Source organism: Quercus lobata, chromosome 7 (genome assembly GCF_001633185.2).
Source record: "Quercus lobata isolate SW786 chromosome 7, ValleyOak3.0 Primary Assembly, whole genome shotgun sequence".
In the NCBI taxonomy this organism is placed as follows: Eukaryota; Viridiplantae; Streptophyta; class Magnoliopsida; order Fagales; family Fagaceae; genus Quercus; species Quercus lobata.
The window spans coordinates 18711217-18723976 of record NC_044910.1 but is presented as its reverse complement, the minus strand read 5'-3'; the positions used below and the strand labels follow the sequence as shown (position 1 = coordinate 18723976).

The following is a 12760-nucleotide window of genomic DNA, read 5'->3' as shown; positions in this document are numbered from 1 at the left end:
AAAAATATGGGCTCTCTTCCATCAATATATGCAAAGCATCATGGTTTATGGCAAAATAAGCTAGTACTTTTGTGGCATTATTTGTCTTTGGATAATCAACACTTTAACAACAACATTCCAAGGACCACCATGGTTAATGTCCTCCTTGATATGGCCCCACAGTCTTCTCCAATGCTCAACACACCCCAAAATAACAATTTAATTGCTAACCACTACAACGAAAGTCACAGCAAACCTAAGTAGCTAAATATACAACCAACATCTATCTTGCTCCCTTATGATTTTTTTGCATGAGAACAAGAAGGTAATGTGAGAGAGGAAGACAGGAAGAAGATGATGATGAGGAGAAGAGTGAAAATTAATTTTGTGTTTTTTTTTTTCCTTTATTAAGAAGAGTTAATGCTTAATTGGCTAATTTCTAGATAGTAGTATTGACATTTGACATTACCATGAGTGTTTTTTGACCCTTAGATCTAATAGTAATCAATAGTCTAAAAAATGTGTAATTCTTGTGAAGTTACATTAGGTTTATATGTATCCATGATGCCGCTCCTAAGTCTAACTTAACAGTGATTAGTGGGAAGTGAATAGGCTGATTTGAAGCTGAAGGGAGGGGGGAAGAGGGTTGAGAATAAAGTGAAAAAGCACGAGCCTATTTAGGTTATCATGCTAAAAATTGGTGAAGTTTCCAATATTTCTGATGGCCCAACAAAGAGCCTTGCAAAATAAAGGCCAACCCTTTTTGTGGCAGTTCAAGTTTACGGAATCCTGGCAACTGATTTTCACATCTGAGGCCCAACTAATTTTCTGTCCAACAAACATTTTCATTCAGTAGAAAAAGCCCAACATCCCCACAAAAAGAAAATCAACGCTATGCCCTGGCTAGTACGAAAATTTGTTGGACACGAACTGTGACAATTTGTTGGTCCTAGCATTTTTCTTTTACATTATCAACTTCAATGCCCTTCCTATTTTCTTTTCAATTTTCCCAAAATCGTTTGCTCTAAATGTTCCTCACTTTTCTTTTTTTAATTAATTAAAATGGTAATTTAATATCTATAAAAAGGAAAGGGATAGAATAATTCTAGAGATATGCCTAATTCAACATATAATTTCGTAACTTATTGATTTGTGCAATTCTGAGTATGTAGTAGATTATTTTTTGTCTATATAGACAATATGCTCATAACTTTTTGTCAATAACTCATAATCGTAAAAAATAATAAATTGTGAAATTAAGTGTGAGAATCATCGTGTCTATAATATTATTGAAAAGAAAACAAGAAAAGGAAAGAGGACACATTAAAGGGTACTGTTAATGAGCGTCCTAAAGACATTTGTTAGTGAGTTATTTTATGAAAATTTTAATATCATTTTTATGGAAAATATAAAAGATTGTCAAAAGAAAATTTCTTTTTTTTTTTAAACCAATGAAGTTAGGGTATGTATTAACTTTTTCTTTAGATAAATTGAACCAATGAATTACTAACGAGAATTGTGTCAGTGGAGTTGTTTAGGTGGAGCAGAAGTAATAGATATATAGGCAGTTGAGAAACATGCACTGCCAGCCATTAGCTCGCTAGCTAGAAAGTTGAAAAGGAAGGTTAGGTTCATTAAATGTTCGGTGTTTCTCTTGTAGAACGTTTGGTCCATTTGGCCGATCACTTGGCTAAGCAATTATAAGCACGTGCAAGAAACTAACTCTTTTTTACATACATATAGATATATACTTGAGCTACCCTTCCATCTTATATTGTCCACACCCTTCAATTTATGTAGTGATGATTCAATGATCAATCATTTCAATTTTCAAGTATGGACGTTGCCAATTTTGAGCTTCAATTTTTCAGCCCAGGTTAGCTGCTGCTTTTAAACCTTATTCGTTCTTATTCTACCTTGTTTTTTTGAGAAGGTATTCTTATTCTACCTCATTCCTTCAATCTTATGTCTAGGCATTAGAATTAGAAGCTGTGTGTGTATATAATATATATGGTTAACAATACTTTAATTGATTTTCAAAAAAAGTCATGGTCTATATATATGTTTATATAGCCAGCTGGGTTAATTTCCAAACATAGTCGTCGTTCTTTACAATTGTTTCTGTGGAATTGTTTTGCTATTTATGGAACTGGCTTCATTAAAACAAGCTTTGTGAAGACGAACAGTCTAATTTTACATTCAAGATGTAAGTAAGAGCAATAAAGAGATGTTTATTTGGATACTGCCTATACTAATTAATTTTACTTCATTTTTACTATGAATTTTTTTGAGTAGTAGAACTGAATGAATTTGCATGCAGGTATATATATATATATATATATATATATATATATTAAAAAAAAAAGAATATTTTCCTTTTCTTTTTCCCCCTAATGATGAGAAAAGACAAAGACAATAAAAGATGCTTTAAAAAAAAAAAAAGACTTTCTTATTTATATCTTCTCGTTTCTCCTCCCTTTACTAAAATAAATATATACTTTTTAGCAACCAATTGCCTCCAATATTTGACACCCATTGGCTTGAAATAAACCTACATGCATCCTAGCTACTACTCTATTTAATTTATTTTCAAAAAAAAAAAAATAGCTAATTTTTAGAACAAGTATGGCTAGCTCCTCCATTTCAAATTTCCAATTAATACCCCCCCTTCCCCTTCTTCTCATGGGTGATGGGTGACGAGTATATATCCACCATGCATGTTGATCATTTTTGAAGTTGAAGCTCACTAACTTTTGCCTTAATTTGTGTCCATAAAGGTGGACCAAAAAGAATAAAATTGAAGTAAACCTGTATCTACGATCCCAACATCATATAGCGGCCGGGGAGAGACATTCCAGTATCTTACTAATATATTTTACTTGCTCAATACTGAAGCTTGCATTTGCATGACCCTATATTCTTGTAAATGGGGGCAACAATAGGATGATTACCATTCAGCTTTTACAGTAGTCAATGCTTAAATCAATAAACAAATGAAGTCATCAAATTCCGTGGATAGACAGACATGCAATATTAATTGTCTTTTCCATTTCCTTTAATTAATTAATTTTTAACTCAAATATTTGATATTTATTTGGTTTTGTGTGGTTTATATGAGTTCCTGAAGCTTACAGGTAAACTTTATAGTGTGTTGAAAGATTTAAATAGGAATAATAAACTAGACAACACATAGATTAAATTAAGATCTCTACTAGCTAGATCAATAATTGAGAGGTACACAATTCTCAAGGCTGTAAGTTGTTATTGGTTGATAAATAAATGATGTCAATAATGAACCCATATAAAAGTCAGTAAAAACTTGTAAACTCAGTTGTTAAATTTTTTGTGTAGTTAGCATTTGTAAAGTTGTGATTTCCAACTAGCCTTTGTTGGCTTTAATTCTGTGCCAAAATTAATTGTATTTTCTTCAATTATTTTCCTGTATTTATGTGGGTTTATTTTTAAGGGATGAACGTGAGAGATTGGTAAAGAATCAAAAGTCAAAGAAGAATTAGTACAATTTGCAACTAGCTCACAAGAAGCTCGTGAGAAGAGTAACCGCAAAAGGTCACGTGCGAAGCACATGACTAGAAGCTGAAGAGTCATGCCAGGTTGTCAAATTCGCGAGTACTTTGTGAGAAATACCATCTTGCGAGGTACTCGCAAAACTCTCTGTTTGGCAAAAAAAAAAAGATGTTTTACCAAATTCTTTACTCACACTATATATACCCTCATTACCCATGAAATGTAAGGAGTGTTTTTTAGAGAGAAAATCCTAGCAAAAACACTTGAGAGTTAGAGATTGTCATACCCACAATTATCTACACATTTTCTCTTGGTTTTCTTCTACTCCTACCTTTCCATCTCTACATTCTTGAGAGGTTCTTAGCTCAAACACTTACCTTACCCAATCTGAGTGTTGAGTCAAGTTTTGGTGCCTTTGGGAAGCATTAGAATGAGCCATTAAGTAGCAGATGCAATCAGGCTGAATTGCAGAATCCGGAAAGCTAGTGAAAACAAGACTCCAAGAGATCCGTTGGAAGCAAGAGCTTGGAGGGTTCAAGTACATGAGAATAGACTAGGCTTGGAGGGTCTTTTGTTATTCGTGTACTCCAACTTATTCACTAGTGGATCGATTTCGATTTGAAGAGTCGCGGAGAGGTTTTTCGCTGAATTCTACGGTTTCCTCTTCGATAACACATCTTGATGTTGTTTTGTGTTTGCATCTCTCTTCCCTACTCTTTAAATTTTTCTTTTATTGTTCATTGTGGTTGAGTATGATTTAGAGTAGTGTTACCGGTTTATTATGCTTATTTACTCTTATTTCACACTTTGATAAGTTAGAGTAAAACTAATATAGCCGTAATTTTAAAATTAGGGTCTGAACAAGCATTAGTATTTTCACACTAATTGAGCTTTCGGCATTACTTATCTAATTTAAGTTAAACTATTAAACTCCATACTAACTATGTCAAAGAATATTCATATCAAAGGTGCTAAAATAACTAAAATGCTTTTTTAGCATTCAAAACATTAAAAAACTTACTATATCAAAGGAGCTAAAAGTCAAAAATTTAAACCCCTATCTTGGCTATTTACTGTAGCTAGATGGTAAATACAAAAAACATTATCTAAATGAAAGTTAAAGAGAGAATCTTGAGTGGTAAAGCTTTTTTTTTTCATAAAAAAAAAATAAATAAATAAAAACTTAAATGAAGTTGTAAAAGAATAAAGTATTTGATATTGGATGTATTATATTATAAAATAGTGTTAAAAATTTAAAATAAATAAAGTAATTTTTTGAGTTGATAAAAACTAAGGACGCTTTTGGTAGAAGAATTTAAGTAATGTTATTTGTATTTTTTTGAAATACATGTGAGTGAAAAAATATGTAAAAAAATATATAATATTATTTAAAAATTGAAAATGTATTGTTTAACTACTCTACTAAACGTACCTAAATATTTTTAGTACCTTTACCAATGCTCTTAAAAATGGTTTGTCAAAAAAAAAAAAAGACGTGATTTTTTTCCAATTTTATTTATTTTCTTGACTGAGGCGACAGACAAACAAATATAGTGCAAAGCTTTTAGGCTTAAAAGTTAAAACAGGAATCTAGTAGTCGACAGAGATACCTTGAGCTCTCAAATGGAGCTGGAACGGCTGCAACCTGAAGCCAACTACTTTGGGAATTGGGACCCAAAAGTATACCATGAAAACAACCACGAAAAAAACAATTGAAAAAGCTTTTCAAAAAAACCAGTACACGTAAAACAAATTAAGCTCCACAACCCGAGGGCATAGCATATATAGGCTGTCTCAAACTTTAAAATTAAAAAAGAAAAAAAGAAAAAAAAAAGAAAAGCACATACATGCTAAACAAATTAAAGGCCTACTTAGCTGCCATTGAGTAAGAAAGGGCCCTTCAAGACCATAATTGTTGGTCCCTTTCCCTTTTTCATGTGAGCCTGATTTCTTGACTGTCTTCCAAGGAATCGTCAAGACTCAAGTGATAGTTGACAGCTCTCTCTCACGAGTCAACTTAAGTGAGTGACTTAAATTCCTCTTGCAATTAAGAGGCCATAGTTGTTGGTCCCTTTAAGATTTGATCTCGTGAACTCCCATGTATGACCAAGAGGGTTTTTATTTTACGTAAGACTTTTGTTTAATTAGGACAAAGAGAGAAAAGAAACGGTAGAATGAGAAATCCTCTTCCTATATAGGCATCTTATCTATATATAGTTGCACTAATACCATTGCCCATGTATATATAGTAAACATGACATATGACCCTACAAAGAAAGGATGTTTTATCTCACGAGCCTTATATATTATGAGAGAAGTCTAGTAAAACTGTATCATATATGGGATACTATTTGCTATTTAACAGACTAGCCTATATGAGCCATTATAGATCAAGTGGTATTTATTTGAGTTCTCTATGCGAGAGATTTAATACCAAAACCAAGTGAATGAGAGGGTACACCCGCGGAACAACAGTACGTAAGGAGATTGATAGAATGGTGAGAGAGGTAGGTTTTTGTTAGACATGTATGCTGTTTCAATTAGGCCTTTGTTTTTTCAATTCTTCTAAACAAAAAGGCGGCATTTTAATGCACATACATATTAAAACGTCGTTGTTTAACAATAATTGATTTTTCTTTCTTTTTTTAATCATATATATAGACACACATTATTGACAAGTTTGGTTATCGACCAAGCCCACGATCAAGTAATTGAATTGTCAACGTCGGCTCTATGATCGAGTTTGAACTGATCAGTAACAGCCAAAGTTGATCGGTTTCGGCCGCTTCTATACTTCTCACACTGGTGGGCACCTCTCCATCAATTTCAAGCGGTTTCCAATTCCGAGGTTGAGCTTCAAAAATTTGGGAATATCCTATCATCAACTTCTACTTCAATGGATAATCTACCAGCCCTGCTTATTTTCAGGTTAGCCTTACTCTATATATTAATATATATATATGCTACCACATGGCTTAACCTTCCTTAGTCCGCATCTCAATGGGAAAATTATGTACTTCAATCCACAAAGGCATAATCTTAATAAGATAAGAGAATGCTTCGACTATATATCCAGTACAGCTCACTTCTTCTTAAGGTGGTAAGGTATATCAAGAAAAGTCCCCCAAACATTATATGCTGTGAAAGATATTTCAAATGGAATGTCGTCTAGATCTGCACCCTCTATCATAGTTCTCACATACACCTGTGTTATAGTAGTCATAAAACGCTCACCAATTTCAGGTTTTTGAGTGAGCGCCCAAGATGGGTTAGCTGTTGTTTGAGTGAGCCTAAACTTAAAACCCACTAAGTCTTGCATGTTAGAATCGATGTTCGGATTATGCATGAGAAAGAGAGAGAAGCGAAAAGAAATAGAAAGTGGAAGAAAAATGAACATGGTTTGGCCTGACTGCTATGACTACATCCACAATAAAAAGCTGCATGAGAGGCTACATCTTTTAAGTTCTTAGGGTAACAATGAACTCCAATGTAGATTATATATAGTAGCTAACCTTAGATTAACCTTAAGGTTTTAGTACTTACATTACAAATACGATAACTTACTTTGTTTGTTCTACGAGTACGAGCTTACAACGTGCTTGGGTCTCTTAGATCTTAATATTTCTAATATTCTTAAACTGAAGGGGTAAGCTTGAGTTTGGAATGGAAAACCATTACAAAGTTGGATCGAATTGGATGTACAGAAGATTGAGCTTGATATGGAATGGAATGGAATTTACAAAATGGATGTGATCAGTGGTAGCAGAAAACAACATTTGGCCTTGGATGATGGATTCAGGACAACTGCCAACACTGATGACATTGATAAATGTAACCGTTGTGAGTGCAGCGACGACAACAACAAGAATGATGATATCAATTGTGAACAACGTTGTGTTGGTAGCAAGTAATTGAAAATTGGTTCGACGGGGCACATCTAAATCTAACCCTTAGGCCTTAGAGATGCATAAGTTAGCAACCTTTGATGAAACTTGCATGGGTAATATTCTTGAGTATGGTTAGAGCACATGGTGAAGTATTACGCTAGTGCATATATATATATGGTATGTGGGCCTAAGTCTTGATGCATGGCATGTGTGAGTGCGGATGGTTGGCATACTCTTCTGATGATGCGTGAGGGTGCATGAGGGGTTTTCTGGAGGAGCTTTTGATGGAATTATGAAAAGTTGCGTGAGATCTTTATTTGATTTATGTGGTTGATGGCTCGAAAAGAAACACAAAGGGTGTGGATACTATGTTAGAAAAACTGAGACATGGCTGTGATATACCATGTTAAAACTGTTCTTGGGATTATTCAACAGTTTTGCGCCCATTTCATGCATTATACAGGAAACGAAGACTATTTCTTACATGCATGCATGGCTGCAACCAATAAAATTTGAATGGCCTGTGGACATTGTCTAATTTGAAGTGGACCATAGCAAATATATTCTCTTGCATTAGTAATCGGATTAAAGTAATTGCATTACTATGTTTCTGGCATAATTAGTAGTACAATTCTTGCTCAGCTGTTTAATTTTCTCACTATTCTTCTATGAACTTGTTACTACATTGCATCTTAGATAAGCTAAAGCTCATGAATTCTATTAGTCTTAACTAGGATTATGTAACATATTCAGTAAAGAAAGCTGCGCCAAATTATATTTATCCTATGGCTTGGAGCATCAATGACGCCCACATATGATGAATTCGTTTATGTGTGTGCAAACTCTATATTTTCCAGGTGATGTATATGTGTGTATATATCATGTCATCGTTTTTATCACAATTAAAGAATATAAATTAAATTATTGACTGCTTCATGTCTTCTTCCAAGCCTTTTGTTTTGCTTTTTTTTTTTTTTTTGGAAGGTGGGGAGGGGGCATCGACTTTTCATTCAGCATGCAACAAAAAAACTATATTTGGTGAGTATTTGTTTTGAGGTAGTTAATGAAACTTTACAGGTAAGAGAAGAAATAATTCCTATTGGAGACCAAGATAGAATTTATATATGAGCTCATACGCTAGAAATCTATTCTTGATCTTTGATTTATATTGATGAAGTAAATTCATTTAGATAAATCTAATTGCATGCAGCTGAAAAACTATAGCGAGTGTACATTTGTGTTTACAAATGCAATAATGCTACATACAAAAAAAGTTCATAACTCATTTAAATGTCATATTGTGATTAGTACTACTTTGAAAAATACTAAAATTACAAAAAATTACATAATTTTTACCACAACTATCACCACGTGGCAAGTTATGGTAAAAGTTGTATAATTTTTTGAAGCCCTAGCATTGTTCGTGCTACATCACTTTCACATGAGACCAATTAGTGACATCACTTATACTATAAACTAATCACAATTTACCTAGGCCTGTTCAGGTACCGACCGGCACAAAACCAATCCGACCACTTCACAAGCCCACCGTAGGTGTTCGGCGCAGTGATCGGCGACGATCTGAACAAACCGAGGGCGTCCGGTGCGGCAAGCGGTGGCTGTTTGGCACTCCGTCGAGAAACCGCACCTCACCGGCATATATATATATATATATATATATATATATATATAAATACACACACTATAATTTAACATGTATGTATCAATGTTTACAGTTTTTTATTTTCATGTTTCAGTAGATTGAAGACAAACCAAAGAAGCCATGAAAGCAAATGCAAGGAATAGGAAGAAGAAGAAAGCGGCGCTGGACTTCACTTAAGGATAGGTTTTCTTTTTTCTTTTTATTATTTTATATATATAAAATCTGGCACTAAAACCACGTCGTTTTAGGACCTGATATTAAATTTTAATACCAGCTCCAAAACGACGTAGTTTTTATAATCAGATTTAAATAAATAAAAAAACCTAAGTTTATTTACCCAGCCTCTCCATATCTCTCGCTCATCATCTCATCCGCCTGCCTCTTCCAGTCCCAGCCACAAAAGTCTTCATTTCACCTCTCTCTCTCCCCTCAACGTCCGCCACTTGCTGTCGCCGCTTGCTGCCGCCACAACTAGTGCTTGATGCCGCGTTTTTTGGAGTTTCACCCTCTCCTCTCTCCTCTTTGTCACAACACAAAACCCACAACACAAAATCCACCACCATTTCAGCTTTTTATCTTCAAGCACCTCTGTTTTTGCTGCCACCCAGGTCAGATCTTCAAGGTGTTGTCTCTGCCTTCATTTCCCGGTGGTCGATTACTCTATTAGACTTCGCAGGTGAGTCAATCGATGGTTAGATTCAAGAATCTTGAGCTTGTTTGGGTTTTAATATTTGGGTTTGTAATTGGTTTTGAATCTTTTGATATTTAGATTTGATCTAAGTTTTGATTTGTGGTTTGAATCCTTGAGTTTTCTGGGTTTGATTTGGGTTTTAGATCTCTCTTCCTATCTGTGTGTGTGATAGACAGGTGGACACCGACCACCACACCGACTGGAACCGCCACCGATGTTGCCGGAGAACCGTTCCTCAGGCGCGGAGGCGGCTTGGGGTTTTAGGAAACCGAAGATTCCGGTGCGGTGCAGAAACGGCCACAAAAACCGGCCGCACCGCACCGTGTACAGCCCTAAATTTACCATCTCAACAGTTATGAAATTTGTTGTATATCTTAAAGTTATAATTATAACAATGCATGCTTCTAATAGAAAACTATCATTTATTAACAAAAGAGTGGACATCCACAGCAAATTGATTCGTTTAACTGTTTGTTAAGGGGGAAAAGAGGACAAAAACAAACAAGAATGAACATTTCATTTGCAAACCAATACTTTTTTTGTTCTTTTTATAATCATTTGCAAACTAATACATAATACATTGACACTAAAGATCTATAATTTCTAACAATCATGTAGCCTAAGTTTTTCTTAAAACACAATTATGAAAAACACAAGAAAAAAATTTAAAAAAAAAAAAAAAAGATATCACAAGAACGTCACACACATAAAATGATAATCAAATTGATATAGTTTTGGAGCCCCTCATGATCATGCTAGGTGATTATGTTTAACTCACTTTGTTCATCACACGAAGTATGTCTTGTAGATCTGATCACACTACAAAACACGCGGGTCAGCTTCCCAGATGGCAGCATGGTTGAAGGTCGGTGCGGAAGAAGAAGAAGAAATGAGAGGATTAAAAGTAGGCTGTTGTTGTTGTTGATTCACAAACATATTGTCATCAATCAAAGAATCCAGAAATGAAGAGAAGGTATCCTCATTGCAGTTTTCAATATAATCTTCTTCATTTCCTTGTACATAGCCACCTCGCAATCCCATGGTCATTGCACCATCAGAATTATGCCAATTCTGAGTGTTACTAATATCATTCACCACCAGATTTTGATATTGACCCAGTTGGTCATTTGCATCACTTAATTGAATACCACTGACTAGAGAGCTTCCACCAGTTTCTTGTAATAACCCGGGAGACAAATTAGATTTAGGGTTTGGGTTTGAAATTGATGCAGCATGATCATGAGCTATTATTACTTCTGGGGAATTATTAGGGTTAGGGTTGAGTACTAGTGGCTTGTGGGTTCTTGGATCTATTCCTTGGCTGATTAGCTTCTTGCTAAGATGGGTGTTCCAATAGTTTTTTATCTCATTGTCAGTTCGTCCTGGAATTCTTCCAGCTATCAAAGACCACCTGAGAGAGAGAGAAAGAATGACAAATTGGCACAAAAACCTCAAGCTCAAGCTCAAAACTCAAAAACCCAAATGGATAAAGTGATAATAAGTAAAAAGTACTAGGTGATTTGGTTGGAGAAGAAAACCCTGAAAGTTAAATGATTGAAGGAGTAAATATGATGTATGATTAATTAGTGGCATTAATTACCTGTTACCAAGTAAGCGGTGAAGGCGAAGAATGAGATCTTCCTCATCAGGAGCAATACGTCCTCTCTTAACAGAAGGACGGAGATAATTCATCCACCGAAGCCGACAGCTCTTGCCACAGCGGAGCAATCCGGCACGTTTTGGTAGAGTGCGCCACCGTCCTTCACCTTCTCTTTTGATGTAATTTGATAAAATCTCATCTTCCTCAGGAGTCCATGGCCCTCTTTTTATCCCCACTTTGCTACAACATGGTGTCTTGCTCGTCGACCCTCCTCCCGATGATGGGTTCCTCATGATGTTAATATCTCTCTCTCTCTCAGCTAGCTTATTGGATTGGTTACTACTGTAGCTGCCTAGAGTAGATCTTTCTTTGCTGGGTAATGGATAATGAGAATTTTAGTTTAGGGTTTGATTCAAATATGGTGTTTTATAGGCACACGTATCGATGAAGAAAGCAGACTCAAAATGGAAAGAGAGCAAAGAAACAAACAAAGTAAAAGCAAAAAAAGTTAAACACCCAATCAAATTGCAACACCTGGATATAAGCGGCTTTCCAGTTTCCTCCTTTAATTGCATGGGCGGCCCATTCCTACTTCCTCATTCTCTTTTAGTCAGCTATCCTTTTCTTTTAACATTTAGTCAGCTATCCTATTCTTATATCAGAGGCCTTTCTTATACCTTATCCGTATGTATTCAACGTGTCATTATTATTAGTATATTATTATTTTCTTGGAAAATTTGAAGTTGAAAAGAAATAAGGAATGAATAATTCTAGAGATAACCGTGTTTAATTCCATAATTTGTTGATTCGTACAATTATAAGTAGTTGATATTTTATGTTTAATATAACCTAGTTATCATTTTAGATGTACAAGTCAATAAATTATAAAATTAGATGTGACAATAATTGTGTTCGTAAACCAACCGATAAGAAATAAATGAAAACGGGAGGCATTGGAATATCTTGGCAAATCCGCCACCTTCACTGGGAGGAATGTGCAAGACTTCAACGTTAACCCAGTTTGACCAGTAGTGGTCTCTAACTCTCTAAAGCGTTGGAGAACAATTTTGGTGCACATCTTTGTGCCAAGCGGGCGGCTAGGGTTGCTTGCTTACTTCTTTTCATTTATTTATATATATTTTTCCCTTGTTTCGAACGATCACGATCACAAATTACTTATATCTTTCTTATGCTTTGAGAAAGGAAATAAACCTCATGCATGAATAACGTATTGTACATGCTCGGTTTTTGTTCTAACCTTATCATATGAGCCAGTCCTACATTATTACAGTGGAACTGCTTATGTTCAATAGGAGTGGTGCAATTTTTTCACTATCAGAAAAGAATAAGCTATACAAGTTACAACTTATATACTTTCTCAGTTAAAACTTAAAACTCTAACATGGTACATTGAA

The 12760-nt window shown here is 34.8% G+C and overlaps 1 protein-coding gene and 1 long non-coding RNA gene across 2 annotated transcripts; one reads left to right on the top strand and one right to left on the bottom strand.

The window, feature by feature from the left end:
• The first annotated feature begins 1657 nt into the window (after positions 1-1657).
• On the top strand, positions 1658-10641 carry LOC115953063. Its single transcript, XR_004083643.1, has 4 exons — positions 1658-1855; positions 6166-8429; positions 9149-10097; positions 10554-10641. It is a non-coding gene; the product is annotated as an uncharacterized LOC115953063 (long non-coding RNA).
• Positions 10130-12060, bottom strand: LOC115953062 (transcription repressor MYB5-like). Its single transcript, XM_031070542.1, has 2 exons — positions 11346-12060; positions 10130-11156 (listed from the first exon to the last, which is right to left on the bottom strand). The coding sequence occupies exons 1-2, from the start codon at positions 11636-11638 to the stop codon at positions 10565-10567; spliced, it is 885 nt and encodes a 294-aa protein (XP_030926402.1). The 5' UTR covers positions 11639-12060; the 3' UTR covers positions 10130-10564.
• Between the last annotated feature and the right edge of the window lie 700 nt (positions 12061-12760).